At 48.8% G+C, this 15,878-nt stretch overlaps 1 protein-coding gene across 1 annotated transcript in view; it reads right to left on the reverse strand.

Annotated features, from left to right (window-relative positions):
- Positions 1-15,878, reverse strand: part of SLC7A1 (solute carrier family 7 member 1) — a 126,624-nt gene that overhangs the window by 46,007 nt on the left and 64,739 nt on the right. Inside the window, exon 4 of the mRNA XM_030200354.1 lies at positions 14,445-14,613. Coding sequence (XP_030056214.1) covers positions 14,445-14,613 — 169 coding nt within the window. The remainder of the gene's footprint in view (positions 1-14,444; positions 14,614-15,878) is intronic.

Raw genomic sequence — 15,878 nt, forward strand, 5'->3', positions numbered from 1 at the left:
ATGAAATAGTTCTAGCAAAGCTGTAAGGGATTCCCTTGGGCTCGCCAAATGCACTAAAAGGTCTGCAAATGCAGCTCCTTTGAAATGAAAAGATCCTATTTGAATACCCCTAACCTCTGGATTTTCCATAATATCTCTGAGGAGAGGATCTAACGTCAACACGAAAAGCAACGGTGATAAAGGGCATCCCTGCCGGGGCCCTCTAAGTATCAGAAAAGCCTTTGATAGTTGTCCATTCACCAGTACTCGCGCCGTAGGCGCCGAGTACAACGCTCTAATGACTGAGAGAAAGCGTCCCGTGAATCTGTAAACGGTCAAAGAGGCAAATATAAATTCCCAACGCACCCTATTGAACGCTTTTTCTGCATCGAAGCTAATGAGTAGGGAAAGCAAGACTTTCTGTTGTCTATACTCCAAAGTATTGTTCAGATATTTTTTTGCCACCAATCGTCCCTGCGCTTCATGAATAATACTAGGCAAAACTCACACAAACTGACTGGCCATTATTTTTGCCAGTAGTTTAGCTTCATAGTTCAAAAGTGAAATTGAGCGGTAAGACTCTGGAAGCGTAGGGTCCCAGCCTGGCTTGGCCAAAACAATGTGAGCTACGTCCAACGATGATGGCACGGTCTCCGCCTCCACGATCCTACTGAAAAGGCTCGTGAGGGGAGGCACCACCTCACCTCCCATTAATTTATAAAAATCTGTCCGAAATCCGTCCGGTTCAGGAGCTTTTAACATAGGGCTGCGAGTGATAGCCAGTGCTACTTCATCTTCTTGCATGGGCTCGTTCATGTACTCTCTTGTCTTCTGGATCTATGGTGGGCAATATCAAATTTTCCAAATACAAAGAGCCTGGAAGACCCTCTTTCAAAGGTGGGGCATAAAGTTGACCGTAATAATTGTAAAAGGTATCTCTTATTGCCTCATCTGTAAGAGCTCTAATCCCCCATTCCCCCTGTAGGGTCAGGATTTTGTGAGGGCCCCCTCTTTTGGGTGAATCAGACAAGCCATCAGCCTCCCTGCCTTATTTCCATGATATAACATATACCTGTAATACACCTGCGACTTAAGGGCCCTCTGGTAAATAAGAGAATTCAGTGCTGTCTGTAAGTCCAAGGGTTGTTGAAGTTGTTCCCTTGACGGACTGGCCCCCCCAGTGCCGTCTAGCCCTACTAATTTTCGAACTTAGTCTCAAAATTTCCATCTCTCACCTTTCTCACATGATGGAAATAACTTATTTCTCCCCGCAAGGCGGTCTTTGCTGCTTCCCAGTACAACACTGGGTCCTCCTCATGGATCGCATTATGTACCTTGTATGTTTTCCAGCATGTTATAATGCGTTCCTGAAAGCTCACATCTTTATATAGCTCTAATGGGAAAACCCAGTGTCCAGTTCGGGGCAAATTGCTTCCCACAAACCACCACATCTTCACCCAGGCATGGTCCAAGATAGTACAGGGGCCAATTTCTACCTGTTCCACTCTACCGAATTCACTCCTGGACATCAGGATATAATCTATCCGAGCTTGCATTGAGTGTGCCCACGAGCAGTGTGTATAGTCCCTTTCCATGGGGTGTAATGCTCTCCAAACATCGACCGAATCGAACACCTGACTTAACTGCAGCAGTCCTCTGTTTAGATGATATGATGTCGCTACCCCTGGAGATGACCTATTTATTTGTTACATTTGTACCCCACATTTTCCCACCTATTTGCAGGCTCAATGTGGGTTACATAGTACCGTAATGGCGTTCGCCAATTAATCCAGGGTCCAATACTGCATTAAAGTCTCCCCCTATCAACAGAGATCTAGCTCTGTGCTAGAGCAAAAGATTAACTACTGATTTCTAAAATATTTTATCATAGTGATTGGGAGCATAGAGGTTACATACAAGATAGAAGTGACTATACAGTATTGGACCTATTAAAACATACCTGCCTGCGGGATCCGTGGCAATTAAATTTTATCCACTACCCCCTTCCTAACCAAATATAGCTACCCCTCCCTTCTTCCCCTGAGATGCCGCTGCTTCGCATGCTGCCACCCACCAAGTTTTCAACTTAGCGTGTTCTTTCGCGCTCAGATGCGTTTCCTGTAACAAAGCAATATCAATTTTGTGCTTTTGAAAATGCTGTAAAATTTTTTCTTTTTAAGGGTGAGCTAATGCCCCCCACATTCCATGACACCAAATTCAGCATACACATGACTACCTGGATGTCTCCCAATGACAATACACCCCCCTATTGGGGAGGGGGCATCCCAGCTCACCCCCTCTGCCTAAGTGTGCCTCCTGATCCATCTCATTCCCAGTCTGCAATTTCAATCTAATAACCCCCAACAAACGCCTTATACTGGAAGTCGCTTCCTCCTTATCTGTTCGCTTTATTCTCCCCCCTCTCCCAGTCCCCTCCCCCCTCCCTCTTCAAACCTCTTACCAACCCTTTCCTAAGAGTAGCCCAACACCTCCCCCCCCAGTTCCCCCATGCAGTTACATACATGTCTGTCCCCACTCAGCCTCCATAAACATCCGGATTATCAAAAGCACACCAGTTAAGAAGAAGAGGGAAAAAAAAAAGGGGGGGGGGGGAACACTCCGTTTCCCCCCCCCCCCTCCATTGTCAAGAACTCAAAGCAGATTAAATTTTTTCGGGTAACCCCACCAGCCTCCAAAGCTGTAATCTTTTTAATCATGGAGTCTTGTGTTGATTCAATCACAGTGACCCTATCTTCCACATCACTGGTTCTCTGTTGGAAAGTCGTACAGTCCTTAGCAAATTCGGTTAGCTGAAGTTGCATGCATTCTAACTTTGAGTCCAAAGGGGCAAATAGTTGCTCTAATAACTCTTCCATCACTGCAGACATTTCTGTGGTAATTTCAGACACGCACGCCGAGGATACAGTGGAGCTAGCGGGTCTCGAATCGGCTGCCATCTTGTCCTCCGTGACTTTCCCTTTAGCTCTATCTTTTTGCGTCGATCTGGTCGCCATTAATACTTTTTTCTTCTTCTCAGTTCCAGCTTTCCGGAGTCCATTTCACGTTACCTTGAATAGTTTTAAGCCTCGCGAGGTGCAATTATCTTATGAAAAAATCTCGGGGAACAGCCAAGGGCCCGTAGCTACTGAGCCTAGCACCTGTCCTCCAGCATGGCGTCACGTGACCTCAGGCTTTTGGGGATTTTTTTTTTTTTTTAACACAGGGGGTTGATCCTCGATACAGCCAGTAGGCGAAACATACTCAAGTCAGACAATAAGATCCCCCCGGAGACAACGCTTTAAGCTACGTGATTGATTTTCTACACAGATATATAAAAGTTTGTACACTTTTGAGAATATATGCATTTATGAAGAGAGTTTTAGAGCGATTTCAACATAAAGTTTTGGAGTAATTTCAAGATAAAGCAAAATTAAAAACCAGAACCAGTGAAGGTATCAAAGATTATTTCCACCTGAATTCTCCACTGGAGGTCTCAAGAATTTTTCTCCAATATACTCTATAGTTAAAGGTTTATATGTACATTCATTAATCATATTTCAATTTGAAGCACTTCATATACAACACACAGCACATCACCTGCTAATATAATCCCTAAAGCAAAACGAAGAGAAGCATTTTGTAAGCTCTTTGAGCAGGGACTGTCTTTCTTCTATATTTGTGCAGCGCTGCGTACGCCTTGTAGCGCTATAGAAATGCTAAATAGTAGTAGTAGTAGTGTTGCAAGGATGCTTTGCAGTAGGAACAGGGAAGCTCGTGAATATCAAGGGAAAGCGAATGATACATACCTGTAGCAGGTGTTCTCCGAGGACAGCAGGCTGATTGTTCTCACGACTGGGTTGACGTCCACGGCAGCCCCCACCAACCGGAACAAAAACTTCGCGGGCGGTCCCGCACGCAAGGCACGCCCACTGCGCATGCGCGGCCTTCTTCCCGCCCGTGCGCGACCGCTCCCGCTCAGTTGAATGACAAGCAAATTAATGAGTAAACGCAACTCCAAGGGGAGGAGGGAGGGTAGGTGAGAACAATCAGCCTGCTGTCCTCGGAGAACACCTGCTACAGGTATGTATCATTCGCTTTCTCCCAGGACAAGCAGGCTGCTTGTTCTCACGACTGGGGTATCCCTAGCTCTCAGGCTCACTCAAAACAAGAACCCAGGTCAATTGAACCTCGCAACGGTGAGGGTATAACAGAAATTGACCTACGAAGAACAACTAACAGAGTGCAGCCTGACCAGAATAAATTCGGGTCCTGGAGGGTGGAGTTGGATTTAAACCCCAAACAGATTCTGCAGCACCGACTGCCCGAACCGACTGTCGCGTCGGGTATCCTGCTGGAGGCAGTAATGAGATGTGAATGTGTGGACAGATGACCACGTCGCAGCTTTGCAAATCTCTTCAATAGTGGCTGACTTCAAGTGGGCCACCGACGCTGCCATGGCTCTGACACTATGAGCCATGACATGACCCTCAAGAGTCAGCCCAGCCTGGGCATAAGTGAAGGAAATGCAATCTGCTAGCCAATTGGAGATGGTGCGTTTCCCGACAGCGACCCCTTTCCTATTGGGGTCGAAGGAAATAAACAATTGGGCGGACTGTCTATGGGGCTGTGTCCGCTCCAGATAGAAGGCCAAAGCTCGCTTGCAGTCCAATGTGTGCAACTGACGTTCAGCAGGGCGGGTATACGGTCTGGGAAAGAATGTTGGCAAGACAATTGACTGGTTAAGATGGAACTCCGACACCACCTTTGGCAGAAACTTGGGGTGAGTGCGGAGTACTACCCTATTATGATGAAATTTTGTATAAGGAGCATGAGCTACCAGGGCTTGAAGCTCACTGACTCTACGAGCTGAAGTAACTGCCACCAAGAAAATGACCTTCCAGGTCAAGTACTTCAGATGGCAGGAATTCACTGGCTCAAAAGGAGGTTTCATCAGCTGGGTGAGGACTACGTTGAGATCCCATGACACTGCAGGAGGCTTGACAGGGGGCCTTGACAAGAGCAAGCCTCTCATAAATCGGACAACCAAAGGCTCTCCAGAGATGGCTTTACCTTCTACACGATGATGGTAAGCACTAATTGCACTAAGGTGATTCTTTACTGAGTTGGTCTTGAGACCAGACTCTGATAAGTGCAGAAGGTATTCAAGGAGGTTCTGTGTAGGACAAGAACGAGGTTCTAGGGCCTTGCTCTCACACCAAACGACAAACCTCCACCACTTGAAAAAGTAACTCTTTTTAGTGGAATCCTTCCTAGAGACAAGCAAGATGCGGGAGACACCCTCAGACAGACCCAACGAAGCAAAGTCTACGCCCTCAACATCCAGGCCGTGAGAGCCAGAGACTGAAGGTTGGGGTGCAGAAGCGCTCCGTCGTTCTGCGAAATGAGAGTCGGAAAACACTCCAATCTCCACGGTTCTTCGGAGGACAACTCCAGAAGTAGAGGGAACCAGATCTGACGGGGGCCAAAAAGGCGCTATCAGAATCATGGTGCCGCGGTCTTGCTTGAGCTTCAGTAAGGTCTTCCCCACCAAAGGTATGGGAGGATAAGCATACAGGAGGCCGGTCCCCCAATGGAGGAGAAAGGCATCCGACGCTAGTCTGCCTTGCACCTGGAGTCTGGAACAGAGGCAGCTTGTGGTTGGTCTGAGGCGCGAAAAGGTCCACCGAGGGAGTGCCCCACTCTCGGAAGATCTTGCGTACCACTCTGGAATGGAGCGACCACTCGTGCGGTTGCATGACTCTGCTCAGTCTGTCAGCCAGACAGTTGTTTACGCCTGCCAGGTATGTGGCTTGGAGAAGCATGCCGAACTGTCAGGCCCAGCGCCACATCCCGACGGCTTCCTGACACAGGGGGCGAGATCCGGTGCCCCCCTGCTTGTTGATGTAATACATTGCAACCTGATTGTCTGTCCGAATTTGGATAATTTGACAGGACAGCCGATCTCTGAAGGCCTTTAGTGCGTTCCAGACCGCTCGGAGCTCCAGGAGGTTGATCTGAAGATCCTGTTCCTGGAGGGACCACAGTCCCTGGGTGTGAAGCCCATCGACATGAGCTCCCCACCCCAGGCGAGATGCGTCCGTCGTCAGCACTTTCGTGGGCTGCGGAATTTGGAATGGACGTCCCAGGGTCAAATTGGTCCGAATGGTCCACCAGTGCAGTGAACTGCGGCAACTGATGGAGAGGCGGACGACATCTTCTAGACTCCTGGTGGCTTGACACCACTGGGAAACTAGGGTCCATTGAGCAGGTCTCATGTGAAGGCGAGCCATGGGAGTCACATGAACTGTGGAGGCCATGTGACCCAGGAGTCTCAACATGTGCCGAGCCGTGACCTGCTGAGACACTCTGGTCTGGGAAGCAAGGGACAGAAGGTTATGCGCCCTTGCTTCGGGAAGAAAGGCCTGAGCCGTCTGTGAATTCAGCAGAGCTCCTATGAATTCCAGAGATTGGACTGGCTGCAGATGGGACTTTGGGTAATTTATCACAAACCCCAGCAGCTCCAGAAGGTGGATAGTGCACTGCATGGACTGAAGGGCTCTGCCTCTGAGGTGTTCTTGACCAGCCAATCGTCGAGGTACGGGAACACGTGCACTCCCAGCTTGCGCAAGTACGCCGCCACCACCACGAGGCACTTTGTGAACACTCGAGGCGCAGAGGCGAGCCCAAAGGGCAGCACACAGTACTGAAAGTGCCATGTTCCCAAACGGAATCTGAGATACTGTCTGTGAGCTGGCAGTATCGGGATGTGAGTGTATGCGTCCTTTAAATCCAGGGAACATAGCCAATCGTCTTTCTGAATCATTGGTAGAAGGGTGCCCAAGGAAAGCATCCTGAACCTCTCTTTGACCAGGTATTTGTTCAGGCCTCTCAGGTCTAGGATGGGGCGCATCCCCCCTGTTTTCTTTTCCACAAGGAAGTACCTGGAATAGAATCCCTGCCCTTCCTGCCCGGGTGGCACGGGCTTGACCGCATTGGCGCTGAGAAGGGCGGAGAGTTCCTCTGCAAGTACCTGCTTGTGATGGGAGCTGAAGGATTGGGCTCCCGGAGGACAATTTGGTGGAGTGGAGGCCAAATTCAGGGCGTATCCGCAACGCACTATTTGGAGAACCCACTGGTCGGAGGTTATTAGAGGCCAACCTTTGGTGAAAAACTTTCAACCTCCCCCCGACTGGCAGATCATCCGGTACGGACACTTTGATGGTAGCTATGTTCCCATGGATCCAGTCAAAAACCCGTCCCCGGTTTTTGCTGTGGAGGCGCAGGGGGCTGCTTAGGCGCACGCTGTTGACGGGAACGAGCGCGCTGGGACTGTCCCTGTGCTTGATGAGGCCTTCGGGCCGGCTGGGTGTACCTGCGCTTGTTTAAGGTGTAGGGCCCGGGAAAAACGTCCACCTGCAGAGGAGGATGCTGAAGGCGCCCGGTGGGAGAGCTTGTCGAGGGCGGTTTCCCGCTGATGTAGTTGGTCCACCAACTGCTCGACCTTCTCGCCGAAAATATTATCCCCCCGGCAAGGGACATCAGCCAGCCGCTGCTGGGTGCGGTTGTCCAGGTCAGAGGCACGCAGCCATGAGAGTCTGCGCATCACTATACCTTGGGCCGCAGCTCGAGATGCCACATCACAGGTGTCATAAATACCCCTGGACAGGAACTTTCTGCACGCCTTCAGCTGCCTGACCACTTCCTGAAACGGCCTGGACTGCTCCGGGGGGAGCTTGTCGACAAGGTCCGCCAGTTGCTTCACATTATTCCGCATGTGTATGCTCGTGTAGAGCTGGTAAGATTGGATGTGGGTCACGAGCATTGAAGATTGGTAGGCCTTCCTCCCAAACGAGTCCAGAGTGCGAGACTCCCGCCCCGGGGGCGCCGAAGCGGTATCCCTTGAACTCCGTGCCCTCTTGAGAGCAGAGTCCACGACCGCCGAGCTGAAGCAATTGAGGCCACATTAACTCTGGGTCTGAGTGGATCCTGTATTGGGACTCCGCTTTCTTGGGGATGGTGGGATTAGATAAAGGTCTCAACCAGTTCCAAAGCATTGTCTCTTTGAGGACATTGTGCAACGGTACCGTGGAGGACTCTCTAGGTGGTGATGGATAGTCGAGGACCTCGAGCATCTCGGCCCTCGGCTCATCCACAGAGACCACGGGAAAGGGAATGCAAATAGACATATCCCTGACGAAGGAGGCAAAGTAGAGGCTCTCAGGGGGCGAAAGCTTCCTCTCCGGTGAAGGAGTGGGTTCGGAGGGAAGGCCCACAGACTCCTCTGAGGAGAAATATCTGGGGTCCTCCTCCTCCCCCCACGAGGCCTCTTCCTCAGTGTCGGACATGAGCTCCTGTAGCTCAGACCTCAACCGGGCCCAGCTCGACTTCGAGGCACCGAGTCCTCGGTGGCGTCGTCGAGCGGTGGACTCTCGCGCCGGCAGGGATGAAGCTCCCTCCATCGACGTCGACTCCACCTGCGTGGCGGTCGAGACCGGCGCCGCAAGCGGCGTCGAAGGCCTCGGCACCGGGCTAGAGCACGCCGGCGCCTCCATCAACAGCGCCGGCACAGTCTGGCGCATCAGCCCTTCCAGGATCCCTGGAAGGATGGCTCGGAGGCACTCGTCAAGGCCTGCTGTCGGGAAAGGCGAGGGGGCCGGTGGAGGTGCCGGTGCCGGAATCTGCTCGGGTCCAGGAGACGGCACTGAAGTGCTCGTGCCCTGACGTAGCGATACCTCTACCACCGAGGGGGAACGCTCCTCCCGGCGCTGCCGCTTCCTCGGCGTCGAGTCATCTCTGGAGCCGGAGCTGGTAGCCACATGTGCCGTGGGCGACCGATGCCGGTGCTTTTTAGCCTTCTTCCAGTGCCCGTCATCGGCGCTCGGCGGCACCGAAGAGGAAGAGGTAGATCCCCCTCGGCCTCGAGGGATCGGATCCGACAGGGTTCAGTCCCGATGGCCCTGGGTAGAGGGAGTGACCGGGGCCGATTGCCCGCGCGGCCACTCACCCCTGCCATCTCTGGAAGACTGGCGGGCCAACGGAACTTGTGCTCCTGGGGTCGGTGCCGATTTCGTGGACATCGGTACCGGTACCGAAGATCCGGCCGTCGACACCAATGCCGTCGAAGTCGAGGGGCCGGCGCAAGTTCCAAAAAGATGGTCCCGAAGAACTTGCCTCGCCACCCGTGTCCGTTTCCGTAAACCGAGACACAAGGTGCACGTCTTGGTATCGTGCTCCGGCCCGAGGCACTGGAGGCACCAAGCGTGAGTGTCGGTCTGCGAGATATGCCGGCCGCACCGACCACACTTCTTAAATCCACTCGGGTCCTTCGAGGACATAGACGGAAAAATCGCGTCGGCGAAGTCAAAGTCGTCGATGGTGGCGGTAAAAAGCACACCCGAAAAATAAATCGACCGCGCGGCCACAAGGCCGCAACGAGGCCCCCCCCCCCCCCCCGCTAAAAGTACGATGGGAGTAAAAGAAAAGTTTTTCTTTCTTTTTTTTTGAAAAGAAACAGAAGAAAACAAACGAAGAACAACAACGAAGAAAACTCGCGTCTAAGGCGCGGTCCGGTTTCCAGGGCTGACAGAGAGAGACGAACGCGGCTCTCTCCAGCGCGGAAAAGAAAAGACTGAGCGGGAACGGTCGCGCACGGGCGGGAAGACGGCCGCGCATGCGCGGTGGGCGTGCCTTGCGTGCGGGACCGCCCGCAAAGTTTTTGTTCCGGTTGGTGGGGGCTGCCGTGGACGTCAACCCAGTCATGAGAACAAGCAGCCTGCTTGTCCTCGGAGAAATATAAATAGTGCAAAGTTCAGGAGGAAAACCTGCTCCACTCTGCCTGACATGGACAAATTCACCTTTCAAGAGAACAATGATCCTAAGAACAAAGCAAAAAACAAACAATAGAGTGGCTCAGCAATAAGAAAGTGAATGTTCGAGTGGCCCAGTCCTGAATTCAATAGAAAAATCTGTGGTAAAATGAAGGCTGCCACTTAGATGATCTCCAGTCAACATGAAAGCGCTAGAGCTATTCTGCAAAGAACGGGTACCTCTCCTACCCATTTCACTTATTCTAAATGATCAAGGCTATTATTGCTGCAAAAGGAGCTTCAACCCAATACTGAGTCAAGGGGATTGAATACTTTTTGGTTTCTTATTCTTAATAACCTTTTGAATGTTTCTAGAACTGTTCTTCCACATTCGGATTTTAGAAACCATTGTGGAAATCAGAAACATAATGGCATATAAAGGCCAAATGGCCCATCCAGTCTGCACATCCTCTGTAACCCCTCTTTCTTTTCCTAAGGGATCCCACATGCTTACCCACGCTTTCTTAAATTCTGACACAGTACTCGACCCCATGACCTCCACCACCTTTTCCGTGAAATAATACTTTCTTAGATTCCTCCTAAGCCTATTCCCTCTTAACTTCATCGTATGCCCCCTCATTCCAGAGTTTTCCTTCAGCTGAAAAAGGCTCACTTCCAGTACATTAATGCCCTTGAGATATTTCAACATTTCTATCATATCAGAGAAAACTACTGCTGGCTTTCCTTCTGAAGATGAAACCACACAGGGCCAGAGGGGCTCACGAGTCAACAGTGCCCCATATAATTCCAATTTCAACAGAAGAGACAGCAGTAAAGGTAAGGAGTGCTGCTCAACCCATTCCTTTTGTTGGGTGGAGGCCAGAGGGCTAAAGTGAAAGAAGTTAGGTCTTACCTGATAATTATTTTTCCGTTAGTTTTTCCCACTATTCCAGAACCTGTGGGATAGCTGGATCCATCAACCAGCAGGTGGAGTTCGAGAACTGAAAAATGAGCCGTGTCATCTCTTTTGGCATCCCATCCAGCTCCTCAGTATTTACGCAGACAGGCAGTAAGAAGAAACTCAGAACAAACACAACAACCTTAAAACAACTTACTAACCTAACACTAATAGATGAGCAAAATGTGTGGACCCTCTCTTCTCTGGACAACTTGTAGTGAACAAGAGATACGCAGGAAGCACCATGCAAGGTGACAGTCGTTATTTGAGCCACAAGCCACTACTTTGCACCGATCAAATATCTCAGAAACCTTGGGTGAGCCTCTGGAATAGTGGGAAGGACTAATGGAAAGAAAATGATCAGGTAAGACCTAATTTCTCCTTTTATTACATAGCTTCCCACTATTCCAGAACCAGTGGAATGTTCAAAAGCAATCTCTAGAGTGGGCGAGATCCTGGTGCCACTACCACCCTGAGAACCAAAGCCCCAAAACCAGCTTCCAAACGTGCCACCAACATCCACCCTGTAGTGCTTGGTAAAGGTAAGCAGCATCCACCACATCCAAACATCCGTCGGAAACAGTAAGGTAGTCTCCACCCAGGATGCCACTGTATGCCTCATAAAATGAGCCTGTAAGGCCTGAGGAGCCTGCTTCCATGCAAGCAAATAAGCTGACGTGATCGTATCCCTCAGCCATCTAGCAATTGTGGGCTTTGAAGCCATGAGGCCTTATGAGGACTATGCACACTGAGAAGCCTCAAGGAAGGATACTGAGCTTCTTCGTCCTCTCTGCAAAAGGAGGAAAATCTACAGATTGGTTGAGATGAAATGCTGATACCACTTTTCAAGTAAAGGAAGGAAATGTGCACAGAGGGACCCCTACCTCCGAAAAGCAAAGAAAGGGATCCCAACAAGAGAGCCTGAAGCTCTGAAACCCTACTTACAAACAACAGCCACCAAGAACACTGTCTTTAGCATAAGATCTTTCATGGAGGCTGTCCAGAGTGGCTTAAAAGGAAGCTTCTGAACAGCCTGAAGGACTAAATTAAAGGCTCCACTCTGGACATGGTGTACAAAAAGGAGGCCGCAAGTGGCTCGCTCCCTTCAAGAATCAAAACAATATCAAGGTGAGCCGCAAGAGATGTCTTCTGTAGTCAGCTCCTGAAACAGGCTAAAGCCGCAGACTGAACTCAGAGAACCCAATGCCAATCCTTTCTGAAGGTCTACCTGGAGAAACATTAAGATGTGTGTAATCTGAGCAGAGAAGGGAAAAAGTCTGCACTCAGAACACCAGCACTCTAATGTGCTCCACACCCTCACATACACCATGGATGTAGAGCATTTATGAGCCTGAAGCAAAGTAGCAATAATCGAACCAGAATAACCTTTTCGTCTCAGAAACCCTTTCAATGGTCAAGCCGTAAGTCCAAAGAGGCACAGATCTCCCATTAGCATTATTAGACCACAGTGCAATGTGATCCTTTTCGACACGCATCCTACTATGGACCAAGGAGGGAAGACATACATAGTCTCTGGCCAGGGCTGCAGTAGGGCACTGATCTCCTTCGAGTCTGGTTCTTTCTGATGGCTGAAGAACATGGACACTCTGGCATTCCTTTTCGTTGCCATGAAGTTCAGAAATGGAGAACCCCATTGGTCCACTGAAAACCCTGGCTGGATAGCTCCCATTTTCCCAGGTCTAATGAGTGCCTGCTGAAAAAGTCCACCTACACATTCAAGGACCCAGCAATGTGAGCTGCCAACAAGCACCCAGTTCACAAAGGAGACCGCCTCCACAGCCATGGAATGGCCATAGGTCCTTTCTTGCTTGTTGATTTAAGCCACTGCTGTCACGTTGTCAGAGAAAATTCAGACTGGGGCCCCAACCAGAAAAGCAGCATAATTGTATAAGGCATTCCGCATTGCCCTGAGCTCCAAGAGATTTATTGACCACCGAGGGAATAGGTCCTTTCTTGCTTGTTGATTTAAGCCACCGCTGACACTCAGACTGGGGCCCTCACCAGAAAAGAAGCATAGTTACATAAGGCATTCCATATTGCCCCGAGCTCCAAGGGATTTATTGACCAAGACTCCTGTTCCATCCTGTGCCAAATCAAACTTGTAATGAACTCCCCAACCCAACTTGCTGGTATCCGTTGTCACCACCTCCTAGTGTGTTATCGGAAAGGGAACTCCAACGGTCAAATTCCTGGATGACAACCACCACTGCATATTCTGGCAACCAGCAGGGTCCAAGGAAGATGAAGGTCATACTTCTGTAACACCAGGGGCCAACAACTGAGAAGACATTCCTGTAGTGGCTGCCCACTGAACCAATTTGGATGCAGAATGAATTTAGGTTTGCTATAAGAAAGGGTCTCATTTTGGCTTCAAAAATGTTTGTAAAATCTTTTTTTTTTTTAAAGGCTTATTTGATATATGTTAGTGCATACAAATGACTTTGGTGCCTGTTACATCTATCCCAGCAATGTGCTTTTGATGTGTCTCTTAAGGGATATTAAAAGGACAACCATTTGTTCATGCTTCATAGTTCCTCTATGGCGAGATGTCCTACCTATAAGGTTTTGAACAATGGACTTGATTTTATTTAGACAGCATATTAAAACCACGTTGTTCATACCAGCATTAGATTCATCAGAAGTGCTACCTGGCAGATTCAGATGACATTGGGTTCTGCAGTGGTTCTACACATGATTGTTATTCTTTGTTATTGTGTGTATATTCTGATTTCTGTGACCTCCTAAACTGATCGGCGGATTGTATCATTTGGGTCTCTCATTTTAGCATGTACTTAAAAACAACAAACACTAAATCAATGAGCCAGAAAAAAAAAGTTTTAAAGGAATTTCTCAAGAAAACACAGATCTATCCATTTAGAAAAACAAGTGGGGAAATCATATAGAACACAGAATTCTTTCTAATCTATAAATGTGTGTGTAACTGAAGAGAGAAGGAAGGGGTTAATGTGGGTAGAGGTTGCAGGGGATAGGGATGGTAGGTGAGGGGGGTAGTTAAAGGGATATGAGTAACAATTTGTGAGGCAGTGGGTGCAGTTTCAAGAGAGTAGTTTTGATGGGTGAGAATGCAGAGGGAGATGAAATTCTGGATTTAGCGCACACCCTTTTCCAGTTATAGCTCAAGACAAGTTACATTCAGGTACAGAGCATGAATGAATTACAGAGCATTTTCCTATCTGTGAAAGGTTTGCAATCTAAGTTCGTACCTGAGGTAGAGAGTTAAGAACCTGTGATTGAACCTGAACTGGGATTCCCTGGTTCTCAAACAGCTGTTTTAATATTAAGTGGCCACTATAATACAGACAAGAGATGAGGCAGTTTGAAAGGAGGAATTCCCTAACTGCTGTGTTCTACTGTACGTTAAGGTTCTATGTTGTAGAAGTTGGAACGGCCTCTGCCATGGACATGCAGAGGGTCATTTTTCAGGGGGGGGGGGGAGACTGATTTCTATGGAACCCCCAAGTCCCATCTGACCCATTTTCAAACTTGATGGGTCTTCTCACTGGCTCCCCCCCACTTCATGCCAAGTTTTTTCTTAATTTATTCAATGTTCACAGAGTTATTGTGCCTCCAGATTCTGAACCCCTTTTGTATAATTCTTCTCAACTTCCATTGGGAGTGAAAGAATAGAACACTAGAAGATGGAAAGTTTTAGAACATACTTATCAAATTGTGTGGCATTGGTTCCATTAATTATTTCTGGTAGCTGCCAGTTCTTGATCGATCCTTTCACAAAGCCCGACACGATGACAAAGCCCAGGACAAGCACATTAATGCATGTAAATACTTTATTCACCACTGCTGACTCTTTCACACCAAATGTTAAAAGGCCTGAAAAAAAATTAAATTGCAATTAAAAAGATGCTCCATTAGAAGGTACTATAAAATCAAAACGGATATACCTAGCCAGTCTACTTCAAGTACTCCAGAGGATAAGGGAAAATTAGGTTCTTACCTTGGTAATTTTCTTTCCTTTAGTCATAGCAGATGAATCCATTACGAGTAGGTTGTGTCCATCAACCAGCAGGGGGAGATAGAGAGCACTGAAAAACAATAGTGCCTCATGGCCAGCTAGCTCCATCTGCCTCTTCAGTATTTGAAGCTTCCAAAGCAGTGTTACACCGCAAAGCATAACAACATGAACTTTCCTCACAGCGGATGAACGCCCCAAAACTGGAGCTATAAGCCAAAGGAGGGAATGGACTCATCCTCCTGGAGGGAATGAACTCATCCTCCTGTAACTGAACAGAAATCCTGAAGATTGTTTTCCAACTTCTCCCAATGAGGGAACATATCTACAGGAAAAACTTAACATAAAAGTAACATGAATCGCATAATGAACCACTGAGGGAGGGCTCATGGATTCATCTGCTATGACTAAAGGAAAGAAAATTACCAAAGAAAGAACCTAATTTTCCCTTCCTTGTCATCAAGCAGATGAAACCATTACGAGTGGGATGTATCAAAGCAATCCCTAGATAGGGTGGGAACAAGCCACACCACGCGCCAGCACTTGTGCTCCAAAATGCGCGTCTCTCCTGGCAGCCACATCTAGCCTGTAATGTCGGGCAAACGAGAGCTTAGAAGCCCAAGTAGCTGCACTACATATCTCTTGAAGAGAGAGTGCTCCAGTTTCAGCCCAAGAAGAGGAAATCGCTCTTGTGGAACGTGCCTTAAAAGCTTCAGGCGGAGGCAGGCCAGATAGCAAATATGCTGAAAAGATAGCTTCTTTGAGCCAACGGGCTATAGTGGCCTTAGACGCTGGAGACCCTCTGCGCAGACCTGACAAAAGAACAAAAAGATGGTCAGAGGTCCTGAAGGCATTTGACATGCGCAGATATTGCAACAGAGCCCTTCGCACATCCAGAAGGTGCAACTGCCCATAGGCTTCTGGAAACTCCTCTTTAGAAAAGGAGGGCAGGAAAATAGGCTGGTTTAGGTGAAACGCTGAAACCACCTTAGGCATGAAGGAAGGCACGGTACGAACCATTACTCCGGACTCTGAGAATTGCAGAAATGGGTCTCGACAGGACAGCGCCTGGAGCTCAGATACCTGTCTCGACGATGTCATGGCCACCAAAAAGATAAGGTCACAT

This window comes from Microcaecilia unicolor, chromosome 4 (genome assembly GCF_901765095.1).
Source record: "Microcaecilia unicolor chromosome 4, aMicUni1.1, whole genome shotgun sequence".
In the NCBI taxonomy this organism is placed as follows: Eukaryota; Metazoa; Chordata; class Amphibia; order Gymnophiona; family Siphonopidae; genus Microcaecilia; species Microcaecilia unicolor.